The sequence below is a fragment of the Ambystoma mexicanum genome, unplaced genomic scaffold (assembly GCF_040938575.1).
Source record: "Ambystoma mexicanum isolate Mex_15411 unplaced genomic scaffold, UKY_AmexF1_1 Mex_scaf26, whole genome shotgun sequence".
Classification (NCBI taxonomy): Eukaryota; Metazoa; Chordata; class Amphibia; order Caudata; family Ambystomatidae; genus Ambystoma; species Ambystoma mexicanum.
This window is the reverse complement of record NW_027182440.1, coordinates 1,980,132-2,005,906: the sequence shown is the minus strand read 5'-3', so window position 1 is coordinate 2,005,906 and position 25,775 is coordinate 1,980,132. Positions and strand designations below refer to the sequence as shown.

General features: G+C 49.3%; 1 protein-coding gene across 2 annotated transcripts in view; it reads right to left on the bottom strand.

Moving 5' to 3' along the window:
* Nucleotides 1-553: 553 nt before the first annotated feature.
* Nucleotides 554-25,775, bottom strand: part of LOC138557981 (zinc finger protein RFP-like) — a 250,146-nt gene continuing 224,924 nt past the window's right edge. The window contains exons 9-10 of one of the 2 annotated variants that reach the window (XM_069642638.1): nt 25,315-25,674; nt 554-1,053 (exon numbers count right to left, since the gene is read on the bottom strand). In XM_069642638.1, the coding sequence (XP_069498739.1) occupies nt 25,445-25,674 (230 nt within the window). In that variant the 3' untranslated portion in view covers nt 554-1,053; nt 25,315-25,444. The remainder of the gene's footprint in view (nt 1,054-25,314; nt 25,675-25,775) is intronic. The other variant, XM_069642639.1, reaches the window with a different exon arrangement.

Sequence of the window (25,775 nt, the reverse complement as noted above, 5' to 3'; positions counted from 1 at the left end):
ACAGTGCCCAAGCAAGGCAGGAGTGGCGCGAGAACACCACCTCCCTGGGGAAGATCATCGCGGATAGCACCGGTAGATTGTGCGCGTAGGTGTCTGCCCTGCGGCAGGTCCTCTTCCGCATAGCAGATTCAATGGAGGCTGAGCGTATGGCCCCCCGAATGGAGCAGGCGGCCACCCCATCTTCCTCAAGCTCCATGCAAACCAGCCCACTACGCAGGTCGGCGCACACCCTGCGCCGCCCGGACATACCGCCACCAGGTGCAGGGAGTGGCAGGATGTAGACTGGCCAGCCTGATGAAGGCAATAGACAATTGCTTGGACACCATGTGTGGGGGAGTTGTGAGGGGAGGCGGAGGGGGGTGAGGGTGTGTGGGGGAGTTGTGGGGGGGAGGGTGTGTGGGGGAGTTGTGGGGGAGGTGGAGGGGGGTGAGGGTGTGTGGGGGAGTTGTGGGGGGAGGGGGAGGGTGTGTGTGTGGTGTAGGGTTAGTGCACTTTCATCTTTATTGGACAGTTAAATTCACCCGTTGTGTGAAAAAAATATCTTGAGTGGACATTCCTCATTGCGCATGTGTCATTTATTCATATACAGTGCATAGTGTACATGTACTCCCACACCCAGTGCCCTCTGTCCAACTATCATGTCAGCCTCTGCAGCCATGTGTGTTAGAAATATTGTGCAATCACTGACTGACGCACAGCACGTCCCTCCTGTGCATCGGCACCGCAATGATGTGCAACCCCATCTTCTTCATCCCCTTCATCATCACCAGGTGGTAGCAGTTCAATGTCAGGGGGCAGGGGCACGTTCCGTCGGATACACATGTTGTGCAGCATCACACATGCCATGATGATCTTGGCCACCTTCTCATGCCTGTAGAGGAGTGCCCCACCCGACCGGCTAAGGCAGCAAAACCATGCCTTCAACAGGCCAAAGGTCTGCTCGATGACCAGACGGGTACTGGTGTGGGAACGATTGTAGTCCTCCTCGTGCCTGTTCTGTGGGTTATCGGACATGGGTGAGGAGCCACGGCTTCAAGGGATAGCCACTGTCACCTGCATGGGAGGCAATAAAAGGTATATGTCAGTCGATTAATGATGGACAGCTGAACTAGTCACACCTGCCTGCAGATTATCGTTGGTCACATGCACATGTCCCTGGTTGTATGCACACAATTTTAATGTCCTCATTGTGTCCTGTGCCATGGACTTATGGTGTGGGTTGCATCTCCAAGATGATACGCCGTGTGCATTGCCTTGATGTTGCTCATTCATTGTGGATGCATACAGCTGTGTTTGTGTCAAATTTGTGATGTTTTGTGTTCTGTAAGATTTTCTGACTGGCAGCATAGGCAGTAGGCTTTACAATATTAGGCATTCAGCACTGATTTTTCCCATGGTGACATGCAGCATTCCTTTGGTTGTGGCGGCCCTGTGACAGACAGTGGATTCCCTTGGTGGTTTTGTTCAATGCACTCCCATGGATGTTTGTCCTGTGTGGTGATTGGCTGGAGACAGCAACATAGGGCATATACACTGCATGTTGCTGGATGGTGTTACGGAGGGTGAGGACCGCTGATTAGTGGTGCACGTGTTGTGGGATATGGGGTGGTTTACTGTTAGTCAGGTAGTGATGGGTGTCGACCTTACTTCATTCCTATGGGATTTGGGTGTCATGTACAGTTTGTGATGCTTTGGGGCACAGCGTTAGGTGATGTGCACATCGTGCAGTCACATCAACTTTGGCAGCATGGTGGTGTGTGCATCTCTCCCCCCATTTCAATGCCATGTGCCTGTCATGCAACTTACCAAGCAGCCAGGCACGTCGTCCTGCATGTCGCTCCATGTAGCGTGGTAGCGTGGAGTTCCGCAGGACCATTGAGTCATGGGTTGATCTGGGATATCAGGCACAACAATGTGTGATGATCTTGCTTGCGTCACATACCATCTGCACATTGATGGATTGGTATTGCTTGCGGTTGCAGTACACCACCTCCATGGCATGCGGACCACCAACTCCACATGGGTGCAGTCGAGGGCACCTATACAATTTGGCAAGCCTGCCAGTGCATGGAAGCCAACTTTTGTATCAGAAATCTCCTGGGGAGTCTGTGGTAGGGATATGTAGTCCCTTGTGTGCTTGAGGAGGTCATCCAGCACTTGGTTCAGAATGCGAGAAAATAAGGGTTGTGATATGCCATGCATGTGCCCCACTATGTTCCGGTAGGTGCCTGTGGCAAGGAAGTGGAGCACAGACACTACCTTCAGTAGAGAGGGCATGGGGGTGCGTATTTCAATGAGGCTGACAATGTCGTCGTGTATCATGTCCACGATGGTGGAGATGGTGTCCCGGTCCAGACGGTACAGGGTGTGGATCTGCTCAGGGGTTAGGTTGAATGGACTGGGTCTGATGCGAGGGTTTGGAGGCTGCCTGCGTGGTACCACTGGCTGCACTGGTGGGCATGCTGGGCCTGTCTCACCCTCCTTCTCCTCCTGCGTCTCCTCTGTGGTGCCTGCTGTTGCTGTTGTTGTTGTTGCTGGTGTAGCAATGCAAGCATGTCCTCTATCTCCAGTATTGCTACTACTAGTGGAATCATTTTGGTGTGGGAAGGGGTGTGGTGTGTGGGTGTGCTCCTTTTGTGCTGGGCCAGACTCCATTGCCTCCACCTGTGCTGCTTGTGTGCACCTGTGGCAGTTGGGAACACTGCACATAGCATTTTACGGTTGGTTCACGATGCCGGTATTATCGGCATGCCGGTATCCCCTATTAGCGCCTTCTTGATGCCGGTATTTGCATGTCCGTCTGACTTGTGATGTCCTCCCACTAGCGACATGCCGGTATTGCCAGCATGATGGGCCGCGTGCCCGTGCCCTTGCCGCTATTAGAGGCACCGTTATTAACGGTGCCTCTAATACCGGGGTCTTAGGTCGGAATAGCCCGGAGTGGTATGCGATGCCGGTAATCCTTTACCGGCATTGTTTTTCCATTACCTCCAACCTCGTAATGACCCCCTTTGTCCACCAATGGCTCCCTTTTCTATCTGACCTCAGCCTCTCTGTCTCTTGGAATGGCACCTGCTCTTCTTCTTTAACCCTCCAATTTGGCATTCCTCAAAACTCTGTCCTTGCCCCCCTTATCTTCTTTCTTTGCACTCCTCCTATTGCTGCTAATATTTCCAAATTTGTTTTTTCTTTCCACTTTTATGCTGATGATTCTCAAATCTCTGTCTCCTTCTCTGACTTCTCAGTTAATCTTCACTCCTCCCGTTCTACCCGTCTTCTTGAAATCCAGACTTGGATGCGCTCTCACTACCTTCATCTAAAGTGAGAAGTCCTTTGTCCTGCCCTCGCCTATTGGCAGCCCATCCCCTGCCATCCTTCTCACCTGTTCTCCTTCCCTTCTCTCTATGCTTTTAATGTTGGTGTCCTCTTTGACTCACCCTTCTCCCCGTTCCATGCTGGCCATCTTTTTTTCTTTTATTTTTCAGCAATGTAATGCCGAAGGTGTCTCGCAACTTAAAAAAAGACTCTATTAGTACCCAGGTCTTATGCAGGCTTCGGTCAGGCCTGTGAATATGGGCCAGGGGCATTACCATAAGCAGTTATGCCCCCCAGCAAAGTGCATATTGCTATTAGTACTCAGGCCCGTTAAAAAGTTGCCAGATTCCGTCAGCGTTTCGCAACTGAAAAAAAAATATAAAAGAAATTCAAAGCTTGGGGTTTATAGCTTAAATAAGCTTAAATAAGCTGTTCCATAGGAAGACCCAAGACGCACTGGCTCCCATCACCCATCTTTGATCTCTCTAACTGTCTGCGTTAGAACCTTTTCACCGAACACTCTCCCACTCATACATCACTCACACCGCATTCTCTGACATTACACATTCCATGCATCCCGCCAAGCACTATGTATAACAAACCATCAGAAACTACATAAAACATTATTTTTAATTAAGTGGCAGAGAAGCTGTCAAAACAGTTTGGACCGCTGGAATTAGCCCATGAGTACAGACACTCCCATCTCTCAGGCTGGAGTACAGTCACAGATCAGAGGAGGAATACAAAATGGTTCACCTAAAATATTGTATATGTCCAAAACATCTGGACAGGAACAAATCATTTAACGAAGAGACAGACCGTTCACCCTCTGAGGTTTGATGGATTCAAAGCTGTTCCCAGGAGCATGTGGTTATTGGACTTGCACAGGGATCGAGGTCCTTATCAACACTGGATGAATGTATGGTAATGGCACAGGGATGTCTAACTCTGCACCCATCCTCTGGAAGGTTCAAGTCAGGGTTGGACCCGTCATGAGCCCTTGGTGTCTTTCTGGAGGCCTTGCATCGAGGTCAGTGAAATTACCTGTACGTACATTATTTGGCTTCTCTCTAGTGGTGTCAACTCTCTGAGCAACCAATCCCTATGCAGGATCTGACCTTTCACAGCAAACACTTCTCTAGAGGGGAGGTGTTCTGTATTCATGCCTGGTCAGCCTTCGTCCTCTCTCTGGAGAGGCCTCACCCAAAGGCTCGGCACATACTCTATATCCTCTATATATCCTCATGTGTCAATGCACGGCCCCTCAGGGGACATTTCCTCTGGCCCCCTTTTCCCGCTCTTACATCCGCCGTGCTCTGCTATCTGCCCACCCCCTGCCATGATCCATCAGCATTACTCTCCATGCCCTTCCCCGGTCCAATCTTGCTGAGCAGTTAGGGTCTAACCACTGCAGCACTTTATTATCCTACCACTCTTACTTTATGAGCTAAGCACCACATCTAACAGCGCGATAGGCCCAGAAATTCTAGGATCCTCGTTGTTTCCTTTCTTAAATATCGGCACCATCATCGCTGTCCTCGAAGATGTGGGTATTAGGCGTTGTTGGGACACTTTTCTGAATACTGTATGAATAAGTCATGCCCAATCGTCCGGGTAGGTCTTCAACATTTTGTTTGTCAGGCCGTCTGGGCCGGGGGCTCTCGATGCATTCAAATGTAGTATTTTGTTAATGATGTCAGGCCGTCTGGGCCGGGGGCTCTCGATGCATTCAAATGTAGTATTTTGTTAATGATATGTTCGATCTCAGGTTCTTTGTCCCATGCTCTTGTCGATGTCATGTTTGTTTGTTTGTTTGTTTGTTTGTTTATTATTTATAATGCGCATCATACACGGGGGTAACAGGGCGCAGCAGTTACAGGTATATGCGAAGCTTGGTTACACAAAATTATACAGGATGCATACAAGTAAAAAAAGTTATATACAGAGGAGGCGTATTTACAAGCATGGTGTGCAGTAGGAGAGTATATGGACACAGTGATATATATACAAACTAGAGTCTCGGGGAGCATTAATAACACGCTGTTATGGTCATAACAGTAAGGCAAAGTGGTTAGGAGTGCTGGTTCTTGGATTTTAGCCATATGATGGTGTTGGCTTTAAACGTGTGGTAAGTTTGGTCTGTTCTAAGGCTGGGAGGCAAGGTGTTCCATAATTTGGACGCTTTCACTGGGAAGCTGTTACCTCCAATTGTGGACCGTTTGAAACTAGGTATAACAAGACGATCTTTATTGACAAATCTTACTGGTCTAGTGGAGGTTTGCCTGTGAAATCTCTCAGCCAGGTAAATGGGTGCGGCATTGTTGAGGGATTTGTATGTCAGCGATAAAGTTTTTAGGGTGACTTTGTCATGGGTTGGGAGACAGTTATTCTGTCGGCTAGTCTCGGAGATTTGGTCTCTTCTAGAGATGCCTAGGGCTGCTCGAAGGGCATTGTTTTGTAGGATTTGTATTCTTTTAATGATGGCTTTGGATGATCGTAGGTAGAGGGCATTACAGTAGTCCAGGCGTGACAGGATGAGGGCTCTGGCTAGGGTAATGCAACTGTTTTCCGGGAGGAATGGCTTGCCAGTGCGTATCAATTTGCACGTGTAGGCTGTGGAAGATGCTAAGGAGTTGACCTGTTTAGTGAATGAGAGGTGAGAGTCGGGGTAGAAACCAAGTGTTTTTACCTCGTGCTCTACTTTTATGGTGTTGCCATCAATTATAAATGATGAGTATTTGGGACCTAGTTTTTTTAAGTTAGGCTGGGTGCCCAGGATAATGAGTTCGGTTTTATCATCATTCAGGCATAGACCATGTGTGGCCATCCATGCCTGGATGATGATGTACACTCTATTTACCAAGGCCAAATCCTTCCCATAATCCCCAGAAAGCGGGAGGAGGATCTGGGTATCATCTGCATAATTAGTGTAGGTGATACTGAGATGATCCAGATCATCGAAAAGGGGCTTAGTGAAAATGTAGAGTTTGGGCGAGACACATGAACCCTGGGGCACACTGCAGGTAATGGGTGTGGGGTCTGCGGCAGCAAGCGGCGAGAAGACCCTCATTGTTCTGCCATTTAAAAAGGATCTAATCCAGGTAACGGCTTCCTCAGAGAAGTGTGCTGCAGAATTTAGATGGTTGCAGAGGATGGTGTGGTCGACTAGATCGAAGGCAGCTTAGAGATCTGGGAGGAGGAGTAGTGCTGATTTCCCACTGTCTTTGAGCTGGTCGATTTGGGTCTTTAAATCGATGAGGGCAGTTTCTGTGCCGTGCTGGGGACGGAAACCTGATTGCCTAGCTCCTAACAGATGTTGTTCCAGATGTTTTTGATTTTGAGTGTATGCTACCTTATCCAAGATTTTTAGAAGGAAGCGCACAGCAGTAATAGGTCTATAATTAGTGGGTGTGGATGGGTCGAGGGTGGGTTTTTTTAAGAGTGGGAGTACCCATGATTGTTTAAGGTTAGTGGGAATGATGCCCGTCGTGAAGGATGCATTAATGAGTTTAGTGATGAATGGAGATAGATCACGGGCAGCATCCTTGATAAACTGTGCAGGGCATAGGTCTCCCTGACAATTCGATGGTTTACGGGACAGAATGATTCTTTCCACTTCAAGGATGGAGAACTTGGTGAAATTGAATCACGTAGATTAGTCTCTGTTATCCTTATCAGTGGTGCTGGGGGCAGGGGGATCATTTAAGCCAATTCTTTTGCATGAAATTTTATTTTGTAGAGTGGCTATTTTTTTGGCTAGGGCGAATTGGATATCCTCACACCATTTTTTATCTTTCGTGCAGGTGTCGGGTGGTGCTATTGGAGTCTCTATTTCTTTAAGAATGGTCAACAGTTCCTTTATGTTAGATTTGGCATTGGATATGCGTGAGTCAAAGGATGTTCGTTTTGCTAGGCAAATTTATTTTTTGTATAGGGAGGAAATTTTAGTAAGTTTGAGTTTATTGGCTTCAGAGAGATGTTTAAGCCAAGTAGCCTCGCAGTTTCTTTTCTGTTGTCTTACATTTTTTAAGAGAGGTGTGTACCAATTATTTAGATTGGTTTTCTGCTTACTTGGTCTTAGTTTCGCAGGTGCAATCTTATCCAAGGAAGTGGTCATGATTTTATTAAATTCTTCGACCAATCTCTCAGGGTCGGTGTTGTCATGGAGAGAATTGAGAGTGGGGAGTAGCATCGGGATGAGTTTATCCACGGTAATGCTCTTTTTATTTCTGGTTAGTGTAGGTGGAGTCCTGACGGCCGTGGTCGGTGGAGGTTTATTGGTGGAGAGCAAGAAGGACACAAGGTGATGGTCCGTCCAGGCAAATGGAGAGATGGATAGGATGTTGGCCTGGCAGTTGTGGTCTGCAATCCAGTCAAGGATTTTGCCTTTCTCATGGGTGGCAGTGTTGCTTCTTTGAGTAAATTCAAGTTCTGATAGGGTGTTAGCTGTGGTTGTGGCAAGCTGGTCTGATTGGTCATTAAAGCCCATATTCAAGTCTCCAAGAAGGAGTACTTGTGAGGAGCTTTTGAGGTTATTAGTTAGGATGGAATTAATGTCATCCACGAAGGATCCAGGAGGGCCTGGCGGGCGGTATATCAAATGGATGTTTAAAGTTTAGCCATTAGTTATAGGAACTTTGACTGATAGTGATTCGCACGACTACAGGTCAATCTGGGTAGCAGGTCTCATGGTGAGACCGCATTTGTAGATAAAAGAGATACCTCCTCCTCTAGCATTGGGTCTGTCATGTCTCAAGATGGAAAACCCCTCGGGGACTGCTTTCATGATTCTAGGGCCTGCAGCAGGGTGTAGCCATGTTTCTGTAATGGCAAGGAAGTCTAGATCCTCTTTCAGGATCAGATCCGCTACTTCTGTGGCATGTGCTGCCAGCGATCTAGAGTTTATTAATGTGTCTTTTATCTGGGGACTCAAAGATGCTGGTATGGTGGGTAGGGGGCAAGTGGGGTTTTAGGTTTGCTGTACTTAGTTCAGCTTATTTTAGAAGGCTTGGAGCCGCAATGGGGGACAGAGGGCATGCTAGGGGTCCTAGAATTAGGGGATATGTTTAGTGATCTTGTGAGAAGCTCATGTATTTTGGCTAGTCTCGCTCTGAGACGTAGATTTCTATCCGTGGTTGGGCATGGCTTGCATGGGAGGTACTTTAAGGCATTTGCCATGTCCTGGCGAGACGTGGTAGACGGATTTCCGTAGGGTGGTTGATGTCACGGCTGGCAGTGTCCTGTGGGCAGGGGTAGTAGGTGCCATGACGTAGAATGTGGTACTCAGAACAAGGATTGTTATGTAAAGAGTCTGGTTGGGGACTAGTGGCGGCATGCTGATGCTAATGTAGTGAGGGATTGGTAGTTTGCCTAAGGCTGGGTACTATGGAGGAGTAATAGGCTGTCTGTAAATTCGAAATTAATGTTTCACCTAGATTCAGCATAGAGTGTGCCGGCTATATGTTGCTGGGCAAGCTGGGATATATAGTGTGCAGGTAGGGATATAAAATTCAGTAGAAATAGTTCACCTAGATTCTCGTAGTTCTGGACTTAACTATGTATGCTAGTATGTAGTGTGCAGACGCTGTATGTATAATCAGTGTCCGCGGTTCACCCCTGCTCAATTCACTATCAGTGTGCATTAATATGCTTCATTTCAGTGTAGGCTATTATGCAATGCGCATGCGGGAATGTGCAGATTTAGTGGCAGTAGTTCGCATAGAGTCAGTACAATATCAGAGTGTTCAACTAGGGTGTGCATCTAGATTCAGGTCTGCAGTTCAGGCTAGAGGCAGTGTATATGCAGCAATATGCAATACACACAGTCAGTGGGGCACATAAATGCGAAGTATATTGTGCAGGCTAGAGAGCAGTGTAGTTAGGGAACAATACAGTATGCACAAGCAAAAGAACACCTAGATTCTAGATTTGCAGTCGAGACTGAAAGGCAGTATATATGCGGCAAAATGCAATGTATGCAATCAAAGGGGCACCTAGATTCAGGATATATAGTGCAGGCTGTGGATCAATGAAGATACGGCAGTAGACATTAAGCAAAATTAATGGAGCACCTAAATCCAGATTACAGGCTTGGAGAGCAGTGTAAATGGGGCAGATTATGCACAAGCAGCAAACATCACATTTAAATTTGGATTGTACACAGGCTGCAAAAATTACAGATTGTCACAGTAATTGGTGGGCATGGCGAATATGAATAGAGTATGGAGGTTCTGTGTTGAATGGTTCTATAATTTCCGGGTGCCTGGTTATATTGTAAGTGCAGAGTCAGAAAGTTTAGGCAATAGTAGGTTACTCACAGTCTCAAGGTGCACAGGCAGGGGGTCTGGCCCTGGACTCTGGTCAGCTCTGGACAGGAAGTGCCGGGTCACGCCTCCCGGTGTCGGGTTGGCTGGTATGCAGGCAGTGGAGCCCAATCAGCACCCAGCTAGCCTCGGATGGGGAAATGAGGTGGATCAGGCGAAACAAGCATCACGGGCGGCCATCTTGGACCATGTACTGCCGTGTGTGCTGCAATGGCGTCGTGGAGGGAGGTGGTGGATAAAAGGGTCGGCGTGTCTTTTTCCGACACGGGTGCAGATTCAGCAGATGCACACTAAAGTTGCTGGAAATGCTGTGGGGTTACCGTGCCAAGTGCGCTAAGAGTAGCCCGTTTAGATTTTCATACAAGAATTAGGTAGCATTTGTCTGCATACCTCTGGGATGGCCTGGACTTCGGTGGCTGCTGGGACCTACTGCTCCTGCAGTGGTCGGGAGCTCCTGCTCCTGCACGGGTAGGCTTCGATGTTGTGATGAGGTACACGAGATGTCTGGCGTCACAGTTGGTATGGCTTACCTCGATGTTCTGAGGCTTTGGAACAGAACAACGGTGCACCCAGTGCGCAAACAGGAGGCAAACAGGGCCTTTTCCCTGGACTTCTCCCGCTGCCGGCTTCCGCCTGCCGGTGCTGCGGAGGATAATGTGCAAGGTGGTTGCTTAGCAACCAAATGCTGCCTCGCTCTGAAGCCGCGTTGCGACGGCCATTTTGGATCGGGCAGCGGGAAGAAACAAGAAACCACACGTCGGATGGGGCTAATCCTGACCAAAAGGAGGATTCAGGCATCAGAGCAGAGTTGCGGACGTGAAGGGGCTATCAGTCCTTGCAGCTCGAGTCAGCTGCTAGATCCACGAGGGTGAATCCACGAGGGAGGCGGGCTCCTGCCCTCTCGCCTCGCTGGTCGTTGGGAAGTGTACTGTGTTATTTGGGCCTTTAAAGAGCGTAGAGAAGTGTTCTTTCCAACTTGTCTCACTGATGTAATTTTGCTTAAGCTCAGGTTTTGAGGATGTGGTTTGCTTAATTAGCATCCAGAATTCTTTTGATTTTCTTTTAGATAGTACCCTGAGCATTTTCTCTGAGTCTTTCTGTAGCAAGATCTTCTTCGACTCGCCACCCAAGCTTTATAAGTTTTAATAGCGATTACTACTTGTTGTTTCAAGTTCTCGAAGGTTGACTTAGCTGTTGCTCTTTTAATTCTTCTGAGTTCTCTTCGTTTGTTGACCAAGAGGTGGTCATAAGTATGTCGACTATGTTGGAATGTTTTAGCATCCCCCTTGTACTTCATACTGAAGTGATCCAGACGGGGCCTGTAATCTATGACTGGGTTTTCTCTGTTGTGGCCTTTTGAATCCACCTTCGTGGAATAATCATCAATTAATTTCATGATGTCCGTACTCTTTATACGTAGACCGTAGACGGTTGCCACTGTTGCTTTCCTCCACCTCTGTTCTCATTACTTGGATTGGTGATTTTGGCCCGGAAATCAATACGGCCTTTAACAGGTTGTGATCGCTGTAAGGCATCTTGACGATCTCAACTCTTTTGATATGCCTTTGAGACCCACCTCCAATCTTCTGCTGTCTCCTTCTCTCCTACTACACCCAATCGGTTTCTGTAGGTTTGTTTTGCTCCTCCTCTCTGTATGGCTTGAAGGTCACCGTCAGGGCGATCCCCGGTCCACCCGGGGTCCTTCCCACTCCCACCGGGTCCAAGTAACACCTTGTTCAGTTTTCCTTACTAGTAGTTGGTTTTTCTGGCCTTTGCACTTTTCTTTTTTCCTTGGAATGTACTTCACACCCTTTAGATGAGCTGTTTTCTTTGATTCGCAATGGTCTGGTTGATCTTTGCTGGTCTACTAAGGTTAATTCAAAACCCAGGATGCGAAGGCTATCTGAGGCCTCTATCAACATTCCCTTTACTATTGATGACGTGATATGCAGGTATACACTGTCGGTTTTGTGTTTCTCTCCGAATTCCATGATTTGTATGTCTTCAGTGATGATTTGGCATAGATTCGATATACAGTGTAGTAACTGCATAATTGTCTTTCTATTCAGGATTAGTTTATCCCTTTTACCCAAAATCCTTTCCAGTTTAAAATTTCTGCAGCTTCGTGTAGTCAGTCTGGGTGTTGGAGTCCGCTTGCTGTCCTTTATGTTTCTAGTCTTTTTTATATAAGCCTTCGTTTTTGGGACTCTAGAGTCACTCTCATCCTGTGGGTACTGATTACATGTATCCTTTCGATGACCAGACAATACTTCCACCCTTCTCGTGCTCCTGGTTAAGTTTTCTCAACTTCTTTAGCGATTTCTGGTGGGTTTCGGAGTGTGTTTCCTGTGTTTCTGAGGTTGTTCTAACTCTCTTGTCCGTACCACCGTACTTTCTCTTATTTGTAAAGTCTCTTGTTTTCTTTTCAGTGTTTTTTTTCTATTTTTTCAGACAGGGTTAAGAATGAGGAACAGATCTGGATGGTGTCCTGTTTTTGTAGTTGATCTGTAGTGTCTGTGTTACTAACTATATGTTGATTTTGTTGTCTTTGTCCCTGGGGTGGAAGTTCTGATTCTGAGTTTTCAAACGAGTATTGGGATAAATCCATGACATCCACCGTTCTCTCTATTTCCTCTGGCGTTGTCAATGCTATTATTCTACTATGCTCTGGATTCTTATGTCTTACAGGTATAGGCGCCCCTAACTCCTTTGAACCTGGTTTTGAGGTTCTGGGAAGAGGTTGTGGCTGTTTTCGGGCCTCTAGATTGATTGTTTGCCTGTCTTTCTCATCTGCCTTTTTTTACCTTGGTGCTTCACTGTTTTTTTGTATTCTTCACCTGAATAATCTTTTTTAGATTTTTCAAAGAGTACTCTTTGTCTAATTTATCTGGTCTCGTTACCGATCTAATTCTGGTAGTCTTCTGTAAAGGTGGTGAGTTTTCTATTTGAAGACTTTCCTGTCTGGAATCGACGCAACCATTTTGTGCGTGTTTTAGGTTTTCTTTATCATAGCTGGAAGTCAGTGATGATTCCTCTATGTCACTATTTACAGAAGTAACTTCACTCATTAGGACTGCCCCCTTAGATGTTTGTGATGGTTTTGTGTTTGCAAGATTTGCTTGCTCCAATGTTAGATCTGTATGGTCCGTTCGGGTTACGGAGACAGCGTCTTGCGGGGCTGTCTCTGACATTGATATTTTATTTCTATCGCGCTCGTACTCAAGTGTTTCAGAGCGCGACAAGGCAAAGGAGGGGAACAGGGGAGAACAAAACTGCGATCTTACTAGGCCCAGTGACATTGAGAACGCGCAAGTGCATGGGAGAGGGGGGAGGGGAAAAGTGCATGGAAGGGGGGAGAAGTGGAAAGTGAAAAGCAGAGGAGAAACAGATAACTAACAATAAATAAATAATAAAGGCAACAAACAGTGGTAATGCAGCCAGCAATTTGCAAGTGCTACGTTTAAGGCAGCAGACAGGGTAGGTCTGATAAGTGCAGTAAGAAAAAGGGGGGGGCTGTATGGGTACAGATACAGACCCCAGTGCAAGGGGTAGCCCGGGGGAAGTGCGGGAGGGTGGCAAGAAGAGCAGGTACCTGGTCCCGAAGGACAGAGGGTGGCCAGGTGCACGGTGCCAAGAGAGAACAGATCAGCAGGGGAGAAGGGGAGCGAAGGCAGAAGCAAAGAGGAAGGTCTTGAGGTGCTTCCGGAACCGGAGATGGTTCTCCTCAAGTTTTAGAGTGGCAGGGAGGCTGTTCCAGAGGGAAGCCCCAGCCGAAGATAGAGATCTGCCCCCAGCTCGTTTCTTTGAAAAACGATTGACCCTGAGGGAGTTGGAGGTAGAGGAGCGAAGAGCTCGAGACGGGAGGTATTTGCAGAGGGACAGCTGAAGGTATTTTGGACCCAGGCCCCAGAAAGCCTTGTGGACTATGCAGAGGGTTTTGAATTGAATCCTTGCATCCTCTGTTGATATTTCTTTGAGGTTTGTTGTCTGGGTTCCATAATTGACTTTATTTACCCCACTAGGATCTTGAGAGGCTTATTTTTCCATCTCTGTTACATATCCTTCGAGAAACACCAATTTAGTATGCATCATAGCAATGGCGGTTGTGTGATCCTTCAGAATATCACTAATTGATTCATATAGTTTCGAGAAAAGTGCTAGGGCGATAGTTACAGTTGACATGATTGATAGTAGATCCGATTTTCTTGTAGGATCGTTGTTTTTTTGATGAGAAAGTTTATTTGAGCTTCTCGCTTTTCTTGTTGGGGTGGCAAACCCTGGCTCACTGAAATCCTGGTGTGGTTTGCTCCCCGGTCTTTCGGGGGAGTATATTATATCCAGTTGATTTATTTCCCCGGCTTTGTTTATCTCATCTCGGGCGCTGTAGGAATCGTACTTTTTAGCTGAGTCGATAGAGCCTGACTGTGTTAGTGGTCTTTTGTTATATCCCCCACAGGTCATGGCTAGTTCTGATCCTGCTAAATGTTCATGTAAACGGGAGGTAAAATAGCCTCTGTGGGTCTCTTTACCTCTATGTGGAGTTGCTTCTCCTGTTGGGCACTCTCCCAAATGTGTTGAGACATTTGGATTTTCCTTTTCTTGCCCATTGGCCAGTAGGAGGATGTGTTGATTTATTTGCTCCTGTGATGGGTGTGGTACTTGTTTCTTTTGGTTGTTCGTTAGCCCGTGGAGGTGCGGATTGATTTATAGGCTCCAGAAATGGTAGTGGACTTGGTGTTAAACTGGTTTCCTTTCCTGGATGGTTTTCATCCATATCTTTGCCAGTGGCTATCTCAGAGTTTTCCTTTCCCACTATGTCCCTTGCCCAGAAGGTAAAGTTGGTCGTAGGAGGCTTACCCAAGTGCTATCGAATTGGTGTTGATGTTTTTTCCGTGGACTTCTGCTTGCCACCGTCAAGCGTTTTTACCTAAGGGTTTAAAGTTGGTGCATTTAAGTCATGTGTTGCTACTACATCTTCCGCACCTTCTAGAATGTCTGCATCAGAGAGCTCGCTCAAAGGTAAATGTAACTCCCTTGTCTGTCTTTTGAAAAGGTTGTGACTGAGCCGGCAGGGTTGAGTTTCCTGTAAATACGCTGTGGTTTCTGGGGTTTTTGTACAGGTTTTCGGTTTTAATCTGGTTAGACGATGTTACCTTTTCCTTTACCTTGGGCCCTCTCAGTTTCCCTGCCTTCATCTGTTGTTTTTAACACGATGGGCCTCATTACACGTTGTGCGGTAAGGGATTAACGTTACCGGTAAGGGAATACCGGTATCGTTAAACACCCATGCCAATTACGATCCGGATTACCGCTATTAGTGGCACCGCTAAGTACGATGCCACTAATAGCGGCTAGTTCGCGGGCGCGCGACCCTTCATCCCGTAAATAGCGGCATGGCGCTAATAGCACACCATCACAAGCCATGCGGACATGGTAATAGTGGCATGGTAAAGCCCCAAAAACCCCTTACCGGCATGGCACTAATTCCGGCATCGTGAACCACCCGTTAAGAGAACTGAGCAGTGTTCCCACCTGCCACAGGTGGACACAATCAGCACAGGTGGAGGCAATGGAGACTGTGGTAGCACAAAAGGAGCACACCACACCCCTTCACACACCCCTTCCCACACCAAGATGGTTCCAATACTAGCAGCATTACATGGGCTGGAGGACATGATTGCAGTGCAGCAGCAACAACAACAGGCAGCACAGAGGAGATGCAGGAGGAGGAGGAGGAGGAGGGCAAGACAGGCACAGCAAGCACCACCAGGGCACCTAGTAATACTACAGAGGCAGCCACCAATCCCCAGGATCCGAGCCAGTCCATTTAACCTAACCCCTGAGCAGGTACATACCCTGTACCGTCTGGACCGGGATACCATCACCAGCATCGTGGACATGATACATGACGACATTGTGAGCCTCATAGACATCAGAACTGCCATCCCCCCTTCACTGAAGGTGGTGACAGTGCTCCACTTCCTGGCCACAGGCACCTACCAGCATACAGTGGGGCAGATGCATGGCATCTCACAACCAGTATTCTCACGCACGCTGAACCAGGTGCTCGATGCCCTCCGGAAGCATGCACGTGAACACATATTCCGGCCACGGACTGCCCAGAAGATCGCAAACACCAAAGTTGGCTTCTATTCACTGGCAGGCATCCCAAGTTGCATCGGGGCCATCGACTGTACCCATGTGGAATTGGTGGTCCCACATCACAATGAAGTAGTCTACTGAAACAGAAAGCAATTCCACTCTATCAATGTCCAAATGGTATGTGACGTCAACAAGATAATCACACATTGTTGTGCCAGATATCCCGGATCAACCCATGATTCAATGGTCCTGCGGAACTCAACGATACCACGCTACATGGAGCGACAAGCCAGACAACGATCGTGGCTACTTGGTGAGTAGCAGGGCAAGCACATGGAAGTGTGATTGGGGAGGGGAGATACATACTCCAACTGGGTGTGATGGGGGGGGGAGATACATACTCCAACTGGGTATTGACTGTCGTCCGTAGGACAAATGGACATACAGATGTACACCAATGTCTATCAGGGAAGGCCACAATGTACTTGAGAAGACCCCACATGCAATTTGAAGCTGCACAACATTGAGAACAATCCAGGATTCCAATTATTACACATCCATCCACACCCACATTGCACATCATGCCACACCACATAATACACAAATCAGCAACATGGCGTCAAGATAGTTATACAGAATTAGTGCAGCACAACATCAATACAGCAATGTGCCCTTGAATGCATGCAAAGGGATCACCCCTAGCCATAGCATCGGACCACACACCTATAGCACCACTGAAGCGATGCTTCACAGCATGGCAACATCGATGTCGGAATGGCAGTACACTAGCAGTGTGGTACCAAATTTGCCTGGGCCCAGGGTCACCTAAGACCTGGCCTCACCCAGGACATGTCAATTACTGTCGGAGGCATGATTCGGGCATGTCCACTTGCAGGGTCGAGCTCACCTTTGCACATTGCAGTCACACAGATCGTCTGCATGCATGCTGGTAATTGTGGATTTCAATGACAATGCAAAGTACATATGTGTGATATGTACAGGCCGCTCTTGAGGTGAACAGTAACAGGCCCCATTCTTCCCCCCATAAAGGTGATGCCGGCTATCCCCTGAAGAGGTGGCTCCTTACCCCTGTACGGAACTCACAGAACAGGCACGAAGAGGACTACAATCGTGCACATACCCGTACCCGCGTCGTGATTGAGCAGACATTTGGCCTTTTGAAGACACGGTTCCGGTGCATAAGCAGGTCGGGTGGGGCTCTCCTGTACGGCCATGAGAAGGTGGCCAAGATCACCATGGCATGTGTCATGCTGCACAATATGTGTATCAGACGTAATGTGCCACTGCCCCCTGACGTTCAAATGCAACCACCTGATGAGGATGATGATGGGGATGAGGAGGGAGGGGACGGGGCTGCTGGTCATGCAAGAGGCGATGCCCAGGAGGGGCGCGATATGCAACAGCATCTGATCAACCAAATATTCTGAGACACATGGTTTAACTCTGTAGGATGGATATGGGTATTAGTGCACTGGTGTCTGTGGTGAAGCGCACAATGGACCCTGTCACCAATAAAGTACACATACACAATGACGAAGTCCAAGCCTGTGTTTCAACTAGTCACCAGTGTATTAAGGTATAATGAGATGAAAAAGTGCATATCCCCAACTATCCCACCACCCTTTCACCCATCCCACCCCCACAACACTCCCGAAACACCCTTTCCCTCCACCCCCCACAACACTCCAGAAACACCCTTACACCCCTCCCCCCACAGCACTCCTGAAACACCCTTTGCCCCCTGCCCCCACAACAACCCCATGTGTGGCTTGCACAATGTTGGTGTCCTGCTGCACACGTGCCAGCTAGACCCTGCTGTCCCTATTTCCCATTGCCACCACCACCATTAGGAGGTTGGGATGATGTGCGCCTCGTGGTGCGCATGGAGCGGCGGATGGGGCTTGTCTGCCTTGAACTCTCAGATGATGACGTGGCTGTCTGTCCCTGTGGTGGTGGTGGGAACTGGCGGTCCATCGCCTCCGCTATGCGTGTGAGGACCTGCCTCAGTTGGCCAATCTCCACATACAGCCTGTTGGTACAGGGTTCCATCGCCTCCCTCGAGTGCCTAGCAGACTCTGTGATCTCCCCCCTGAGACGGGCAGCCTCTTCCACATGCTGCCCAACCAGCACTGTAATGTCCTCCTGGCGCTGCCTGATGGTGGCCAGGTCATGGCCACTGTGGCCAGCTCGTGGTGTGGCTGCTGCGCCTTCCTCTACGTCCCGGACATCAGGTGAGTCCACCAGTGGGCTCCAGCACCCTCCCGTGTTCTCCTTGCCAGACTGGCCATGGACACTGGATCCTGGTGTTGGCCGTGGAGTTGCTTCTGGGCTTCCTGTGGGGGTGGGGGTGTGCATTTGCATGGTAAACTCTATAGGGTCCTCCAGATCTTACAGCGGCTCTGTGGCTGCTGCCTCACCAGTGGAACTTGTGGCAGCGGAGGGTGGGCCCTCTGTGGGTGTAACCTGTGGTGGGGGGTTCACATCAGTGGGTGTGGCAATTGTTGCTGGCGTAGACTGCGGTATTGGTGCAGTGGCGCTCTTGCGATGTTTGCCCCTGCAGAGCCTCACTCCTCCCTGTGCCCCTTGATGTGGTGGGGGTGTCCCCTGTCTCCTGTGCCCTGGATTTTTTCTTGGCAGGGGGAGCCTGGGTCGCAGTGGCAGGTTCTTCGCTGTCTGAATGTGAGCCTGTGGGGGACAAAGAGGGGGATGGCATTGGTGATGGTTCAACGTGCTTCATGCAGATTCAGTTCATCATGCTGTTCTGTGCATTGGGACTTCATTAGTGGGCATTCAGGTCATGGGGCTGTTGAGTGGGTCATCCATGCATGGGTCTGTGTGGCACTTGTCTGTGGTGATGCGTGCATGTGTGTGTGCTGGGGTGTGACACTCACATGGGCAGGGTTGTGTGCATGTATGATTGTGGCCGCATCCATGAGGTGAATCTGGGCTCACATTTGGGGGGTGCCTCACCATTCACAGTGCATTGTTTCATGTGTACACTCACCTCCATCTGATGTAGTGGCCACACCATGCTCCATGCTCCCAACTCCCTCAATTGATTTGACGCCAATCGTGCTGGCGCAGGTCTCTTCCCACTCCTTCAATTTAATTGGTGAATCAGCGCCACCTCCTGTGGCCATGGCCAGATTGCGGTTCGCAGACAGAATGCTGCGGACCCGGAGGTGGAGATCATCCCACCGCTTCCTACACCCACTGACGGTGCGGGTGGTGGTGCCCACCGCACTCACTTTCAGGGCGACCTCTGCCCAGATGGCCTTTTTCTGGATCAGGGTTTCCCGCCGCATGTCGTTGGCAAATACCACATCAGAGTTTGCTGCTAGGGTCTATGTCAGCATTATGAGTTCCTTGTTCGTAAACTTCTCTTTACGCTGGCGGTCGGTGGTTTTTTATGGCCTTTGGCATCATGAGCGGTTCCTTGTGGCTTTGGGATGGCACAGTTGTCGAAACAGGTCCAGGGGGCAGAGGATGGCAATGGATTGTGTTTTTAAAGATGGCCACCATGCTCTTTCCCGTTCCTGTGCGATGGCACTATTTCCGGTTCCACTATTTAACGGTCACCGCTATTAGCATGTTACAGGAGGTCGGAAGTGCTATCAGCGCTTTCGTCGGTACCGCTAAGGGACTTTTTGGGGTCTTTAGCGGCATGACGGTAGGGTCATTACCGGCATGGCGCTATACTCGTGTCCACGTACTCGTAATGGTACGCATTTACCAGCCTCTTGCAAGGGCGGACACGTTAATAGCGCCATGCCAGTAAATGCCGTTTCTTACCACGTACCGTGTAATGAGGGCCGATGTCTCAAAGAGGAAAAAGCAGAGCTAGGAGCCTGCAGCACGCAGCAGTGTCCAACAGTATATTTGGCTGCCAACTGCCACTTTACCTCACTTCGCTCTGGCTATGCTGCTCCTTGGCTGTAGAAAACAGTAAAACCCGACTGTTCTGCTGTTAATGTAATGTTTTTCCGAGTTCACCAATATCACAAGGCTGCCCGTTACCCCCTGGGAGCAGCAAATCAGCAGAGTGCACTCACTACAATATTACCGTTTGGAGGTGGGAGGACAGAGCACATGACCCAGGCCCCGGGCCGCATGAAATGCGGGACGATAGAGGGTCTGGGAGTTTAGGCGCGGGGTGGGGGGAAAACGGCTCAAAAGCGTAGGGAGGGGCGTCCGAATGGCGCCACAAGAAACAAAGGCCCAGGAAGGGCAGGAAACGGCACCTGGGAAGGTGCGAAATATAACAACAAGAGGTCAGGGGGTAACCCGGCCACCCCCAGGAAGAAACAAAAAGCCGGGGGGGTATAAGTAAGCCTGGGAAAAGGAGAGGCGGCACAAACCAGGTAAGAGCTCACCTCTCTCGGGTAGGCTCTTGGTACCTGGAGAAGGGAAAGGAAAAACGTTTGCTCTTGCGGGCTCACGCGCTTTCAACCCTTCAATAAACGGAGCTCTTGCGGGTTCACGCATTTTATACAGCGCTAGACGCTTGATACTACCGCGGCAACCGAAACGACACCGGAGCGAGCGAGAGGGACAGTCGTTGCGGTTGCTAAACGGAAGCGTGACCGACAGAATTCAGACAAGAAGGATGGCGGATGGAAGAGCGAAGAGAACCCGTGAATTCTCAGAATGGGCAAGAAAGGCGGAGAAGAAGTATGGAGCCCAATGGGTGCTGGAAGTAATGAAGAAAGAAGAAAGAGCGAAGGCAACATCCCCCCTACTGTTCATCGAACACAGCAGCAGCGAAGGCGAGGACGAGGTGCCACAAGGACAGAAGAGGGGGAGAGCAGAATCAGAAAGAACAGAGGAACAGACGGAGACGACGACAAAGAGAAAGAGGAAAGATAAAAAGAAAGGTACTGTGAATAATAATGTTGGGAATAAAATAGTAAAGATGTTAAAAAATTGCGTCACGGTTTCGGGTAAGTCGCCCAGAACCAACGACAAGAAGAGCAGACGGGGGAAGAAAAGCAAGGAAGAATGGTGGGGAAATTCTTCAGAAGAATCCAGCAGTGAGGATGAAGAAGGGGATCACCTAAAAGCTTGGGTAAAGTGGAGAGGAGTGGTGAGCAAGTAAAAGCGGAGTGGGGCAAGGGAGGGCAGAGATACACAGGGGGCACCAGATGAGCCCAAGGAAATTCCGGTCCCGACGCCGCAAGGGACACCAGTAGTCCCAGTGCCCCAAGGAGCGCCAATGGTAGCGACGCTGCAAGGCGCGACGGTAGGTCCAAACATAGGGGCAGGGGCAACAACAACGGCGGCAGCGGTAGAGAATGAGGCACCACTCATGACGAAATATGGCAGGCCAACCATGGGTAAAGACGCACAGGGCAGGTCAATGAAAGCGATGGCCTGGTACATAAATGACAAAGTAAAGGAAAAGATATGGAGAAAAGAGTTGATCGATATATTTACATTATTAGATTGCCAAAAAAGGGGGATGAATGTAGCAGTCGAAGACATGAAAGAGGATGAAAAGAGTTTACTCAAAAAGGGGCCAGTAGTTAGGAACTTCGATAATTGGATGTCGGCCTTCACCATAATGTCGACAATCATATTACAGAAATTTCCGGAAGACGTGGTAGCGTTAGTTGCTTATCAACAGAGGGTGCTGAAGGTCCACGCAGCTTTTGGGGGGGACGCATGGCTGGATTACGACCATGAGTTCAGAAAGGAGATGGACTGCTTTCCGGATATGGGCTGGGACGAAGAAAACTTTAACCTCTACATTTTTAATGTGCTGAAAGAAACATGGGATTCCAAGGAGCGGAACACAGGAGGACAGCAGAGAAGGCAGTACTGGCAGAGCGATTACAAGACAGATTATAGATCTAGTAGCAGAAAGTACGACTCCAGCTACGACAGAAATAGGGAACAGAGCAGCCTGCCCCCGACAACACAAGGTGGGGGCAGTGGGAGCCCGGGAACGGCTCGAGCAGAACCAGGGCAATGCAGGAGCTTTGAAAAAGGGGTACCATGCAGCTGGGGTTGGAAGTGCAAATTCAGCCACAAGTGCGAGAGATGCAAAGGCGACCACAGCAGCTCCAAGTGCACAAGGGCCGCAGCTCCGAGCGGCAGAAGAGACGAGACACGGAAATAAGAACTGGGGCGGGAAAGGGGCTACGCCGGTAAAGATCGAGAAAATGGAAAGGTGGCTCCGAGAATACCCCGATCAAGAAGCGGCAGAGCAGATTAGGCAAGGCTTTAAGGAGGGTTTTAACATCCTGTTCACCGGGCAAGGAGCGCAAGACATTCCTAGGAATCTGAAATCAGCAATCGAAAACAAGGAGATAGTGACCAAGAAGATCAGGAAGGAGGTAGAACTGGGGAGGGTGGAGGGCCCATTCATGGCCCTACCCTTCGAAGAATTCTTGTGCTCTCCGCTAGGGCTGGTGCCGAAAAAAGAAGAGGGGGAATACAGGTTGATACACCACCTGTCCTACCCTCCGGGGGCGTCGGTGAACGACGGCATCGCTCAGAACGAAGCAACAGTAACATATTCAGATTTCGAAGAGGCAGTGGAATTGGTCAGAGAAGCAGGGGAAGGGGCATGGATGGCGAAAGCAGACATCAAATCGGCATTTCGCCTGTTGCCAGTCAACAGCAGATCACAAAAATGGCTATGTATGCATTGGGAGGGGGAATACTTCATTGACAAATGTCTCCCAATGGGGTGTGCCATCTCATGCGCATATTTCGAGAGGGTGAGTTCATTTTTACAATGGGCAGTAACACAGGGGATGAGGGAGTCCATGATGGTGCATTACCTAGATGACTTTTTATTTGTCGGCCCCAAAGGGGCAGACATGTGCAAGGCAACACTGGACAAATTTGCAGAAATAACGAGTGAGTGGGGCATTCCACTGGCAGATGAGAAAATGACGGGACCAACACAGGTGATCCAATTTCTAGGTATAGAGATCGACTCGAACAAGGGGAGGTGTCGGACCCCAGAGGACAAAGTGACGGAGCTGCTCAAGACAATACAGGAGCTACGAGGAAGAACCAAGGCAACCGTGAGGGAATTGCAAGCGCTGGCAGGGAAACTGAACTTTGCAGGAAGAGTCATACCGCAGGGAAAAGTGTTCCAGAGAAGGATCGAGCTGAAGACAAGAGGGGCTACCAAGGGGCACCACAGGGTCAGGTTAGGAGGGGGAGTCAGGAGAGACCTAGAAGTATGGGCGGATTTTTTGGAATATTTCAGGGGAACAGTGATATGGCGCTCGCCAGTGAACGAGGAAGGCAAAAGAGTGTTGTTCACTGACGCAGCCGGTGGCTTTGGTTTTGGAGCAATACTGGGGAGAAAATGGTGTGCAGATGAGTGGCCGGAATCATGGCAGGTGGCGGAATGGACAAAGAACATAACGCTACTAGATCTCTTCCCGATATGGGTCGCGTTATGCGCATGGGGGAAGAGCTAGGAAACAAGGAGTTGGGGGTATGCTCGGATAACATGGCAGTAGAACATGTGTTAAACAAGGGAAGTGCGTCATGCAGTATGGTATTGGAATTGACGAGGGCAATCACACTGGAAAGCCTAAAATTAAATACATGCATAAAGGCGAGGCATATCGCAGGGGAGGAGAATGTGGTGGCTGATGCAATCTCTCGTTTTCAGTGGGAGAGATTCAGCGAGCAGAGACCGGACGCCGACAAGGAAAAAACGCCCACGCCGCGGAAGGCATGGGTCCCATTGGAGGCACTAGAAAGGAAAGCACGGTTGGCCTCAAGGTCGACTCAAAAGAGGTGGGAGAAGAGCGGAAAAAGGAAAGGGTCAACGACAAGCTGACCAGGAATGCCCTGACATACAAGACGGGTAAGCGGTACGCAAAGAGTGTAAAAGATGTGTTGTTGGAAACAGGTGTAAAAGAGGTGGAAAAAATATCAACGGAAAAAATCTGTGAATTTCTTGAAGGGGCATTTGCCAAAGGTAAAAAGAAAAGCTGGGCAGCAGCGCACCTGGCGGCGGTGGCATATACCACAAAAGTGGCGGGCATACTGGACCCGACTGACAGCGATAAAATAAAATATGCTATGAGGGGATGGGCGAAGTTAGAAGGGAAGAAACCTGATAGCAGAAGGCCGGTCAATTTTGGGAAGTTGATCATTTTACTGAAACTGCTACAAGACACATGCAGCAGCACGTACGAAACCGCGCTGTTCAGGGCAGCATTTGCGCTAGCTTATTATGGGGCTTTTAGAATAGGGGAACTGGTGGTCAGGAATACGGTGGCAGGAGACGGCCTGGCAAGGAAAGACATTAGTATGGGTATCAAGGGGATGTCGATAATGCTAAGGAAATCTAAGACAGACCAAGGGGGGAGGGGGAGAGCGATAGATCTCAATTGCATCAAAGAGAAGGACCACTGTCCCAGATGCATCACCAGGGAATTTTTAGATCTGCGACCAGAAGTCGACGGGCAGTTATTGATCCATAGGGATGGCAGCGCGCTTAGTAGGTACCAGTTTCAGGCGGTATTGAAACAAGCGGTGGCGAAAGCGGGATGGGATCCAGCCGAGTTTGGGACACACTCTTTCAGGATAGGGGCAGCAACCTCTGCGTGGGCGGGGGGCCTGGGAGCAAAGGGGGTGAGACGAATTGGGGGATGGAAGTCACAATGTTTTAAGAGATACATAAGGGAGGAACTGATATGACACTTATCTCCCCCGTTTCCACAGAGGTCGGACCCTACAAATCAGCCTGGATAGTGGGGCACTCTTTTGTGACCCGGGCAGGCAGGTGGCTGGAAGAGGTGAAGCAAGGATTACATTTCAGGAACACAATTACGTCATGGTGGGGACTCCCGGGGATGCACTGGGAGGACATCCACGAAAGGCTATCGGTCCTAATAGGTTTCAGGGAACCCCCCCGAGTACCTGGTTATACATTTAGGGGGGAACTATCTGGTGAGCACGAACAGGGGCAAATTGCAAAGAAATATCTGTGAGTCACTGCATAGCATAGCTCGCAGCTGGTGGAAGACAGAGATTTTTATGTCAGAAATAATATCTAGAAGGATCTGGCACAGGGCACAAAAGAGACACGCGATCGAGACAGCGAGAAAGAAACTAAATAAATCAGTAGAGAAGTACTGCAAGAGCACAGGGCTGCATTTCATAAGACATGGCTTACACCGGAACAACCCGGACATGTTTCACCAGGATGGGGCGCACCTATCAAAGGTTGGGATGGGGTTTTTTTCTGACAACATTTTTAGGGCACTTCAGGCAAGAGGCTGTAGGTAGGGGGCTTTTTGGGGGGACCTGAGCGGGCGTAAGGAACACCCACTCAGGTGTGGCAGCATGTGCCCAGGAACGAAGGCTCAGGGATAACAAGGACTCAGAAGGAGCCTTGAGCTGCTTCGGATCTGGACACAATGTGCCCAAAAGCATATGGCTATGTAATGTTTTTTGTTATGTTGGATTTTCTGTAAGAAAATAAAATGTCTACGGCCTACAATTTTTCCATACACATAAGTTGTCTGTAATTTATTACTTAGGTAGGGATATGGTAAGAGCAGCAAGGTGTACCCACACTACTCAGCCTATGCACCCCGGATGATCTGCACGGCCTCCGCCTCGTCCTCTGTGAATCTTCCCAACTGCAGCACCAGGAGGATGGCGTGGGGGCCGGGGGCGCACATCCCCACACCCTTCCGTACTTCTCAGAGGGTCTCCTGAGCAGAGGCTCGTGTGTCTAATACACCGGCGGTATCCACCACTGTGACCCGTCTGCCACCCCGGGAGGCGCTCCCTGCCGCACACACTCCTGTCACTAAGTAGGCACTTGCTATAGATACAAAGGCCCTCCTGCCCAGGATGCTGTTCCCGGAGGCACTTTTCCCGACTCCAGTTTTCCCCACGAGGACCAGGCGCAGGTCACCCTCCGGTGTCACTGTGGAGAAAACAGTGAGGCAATTAGCAATGCATATAGGGCCCAGTCTCCAGCTCAGCCAATCACACCGGAGCGTGTGCTAAGCACTCTCTCGTAAGTGA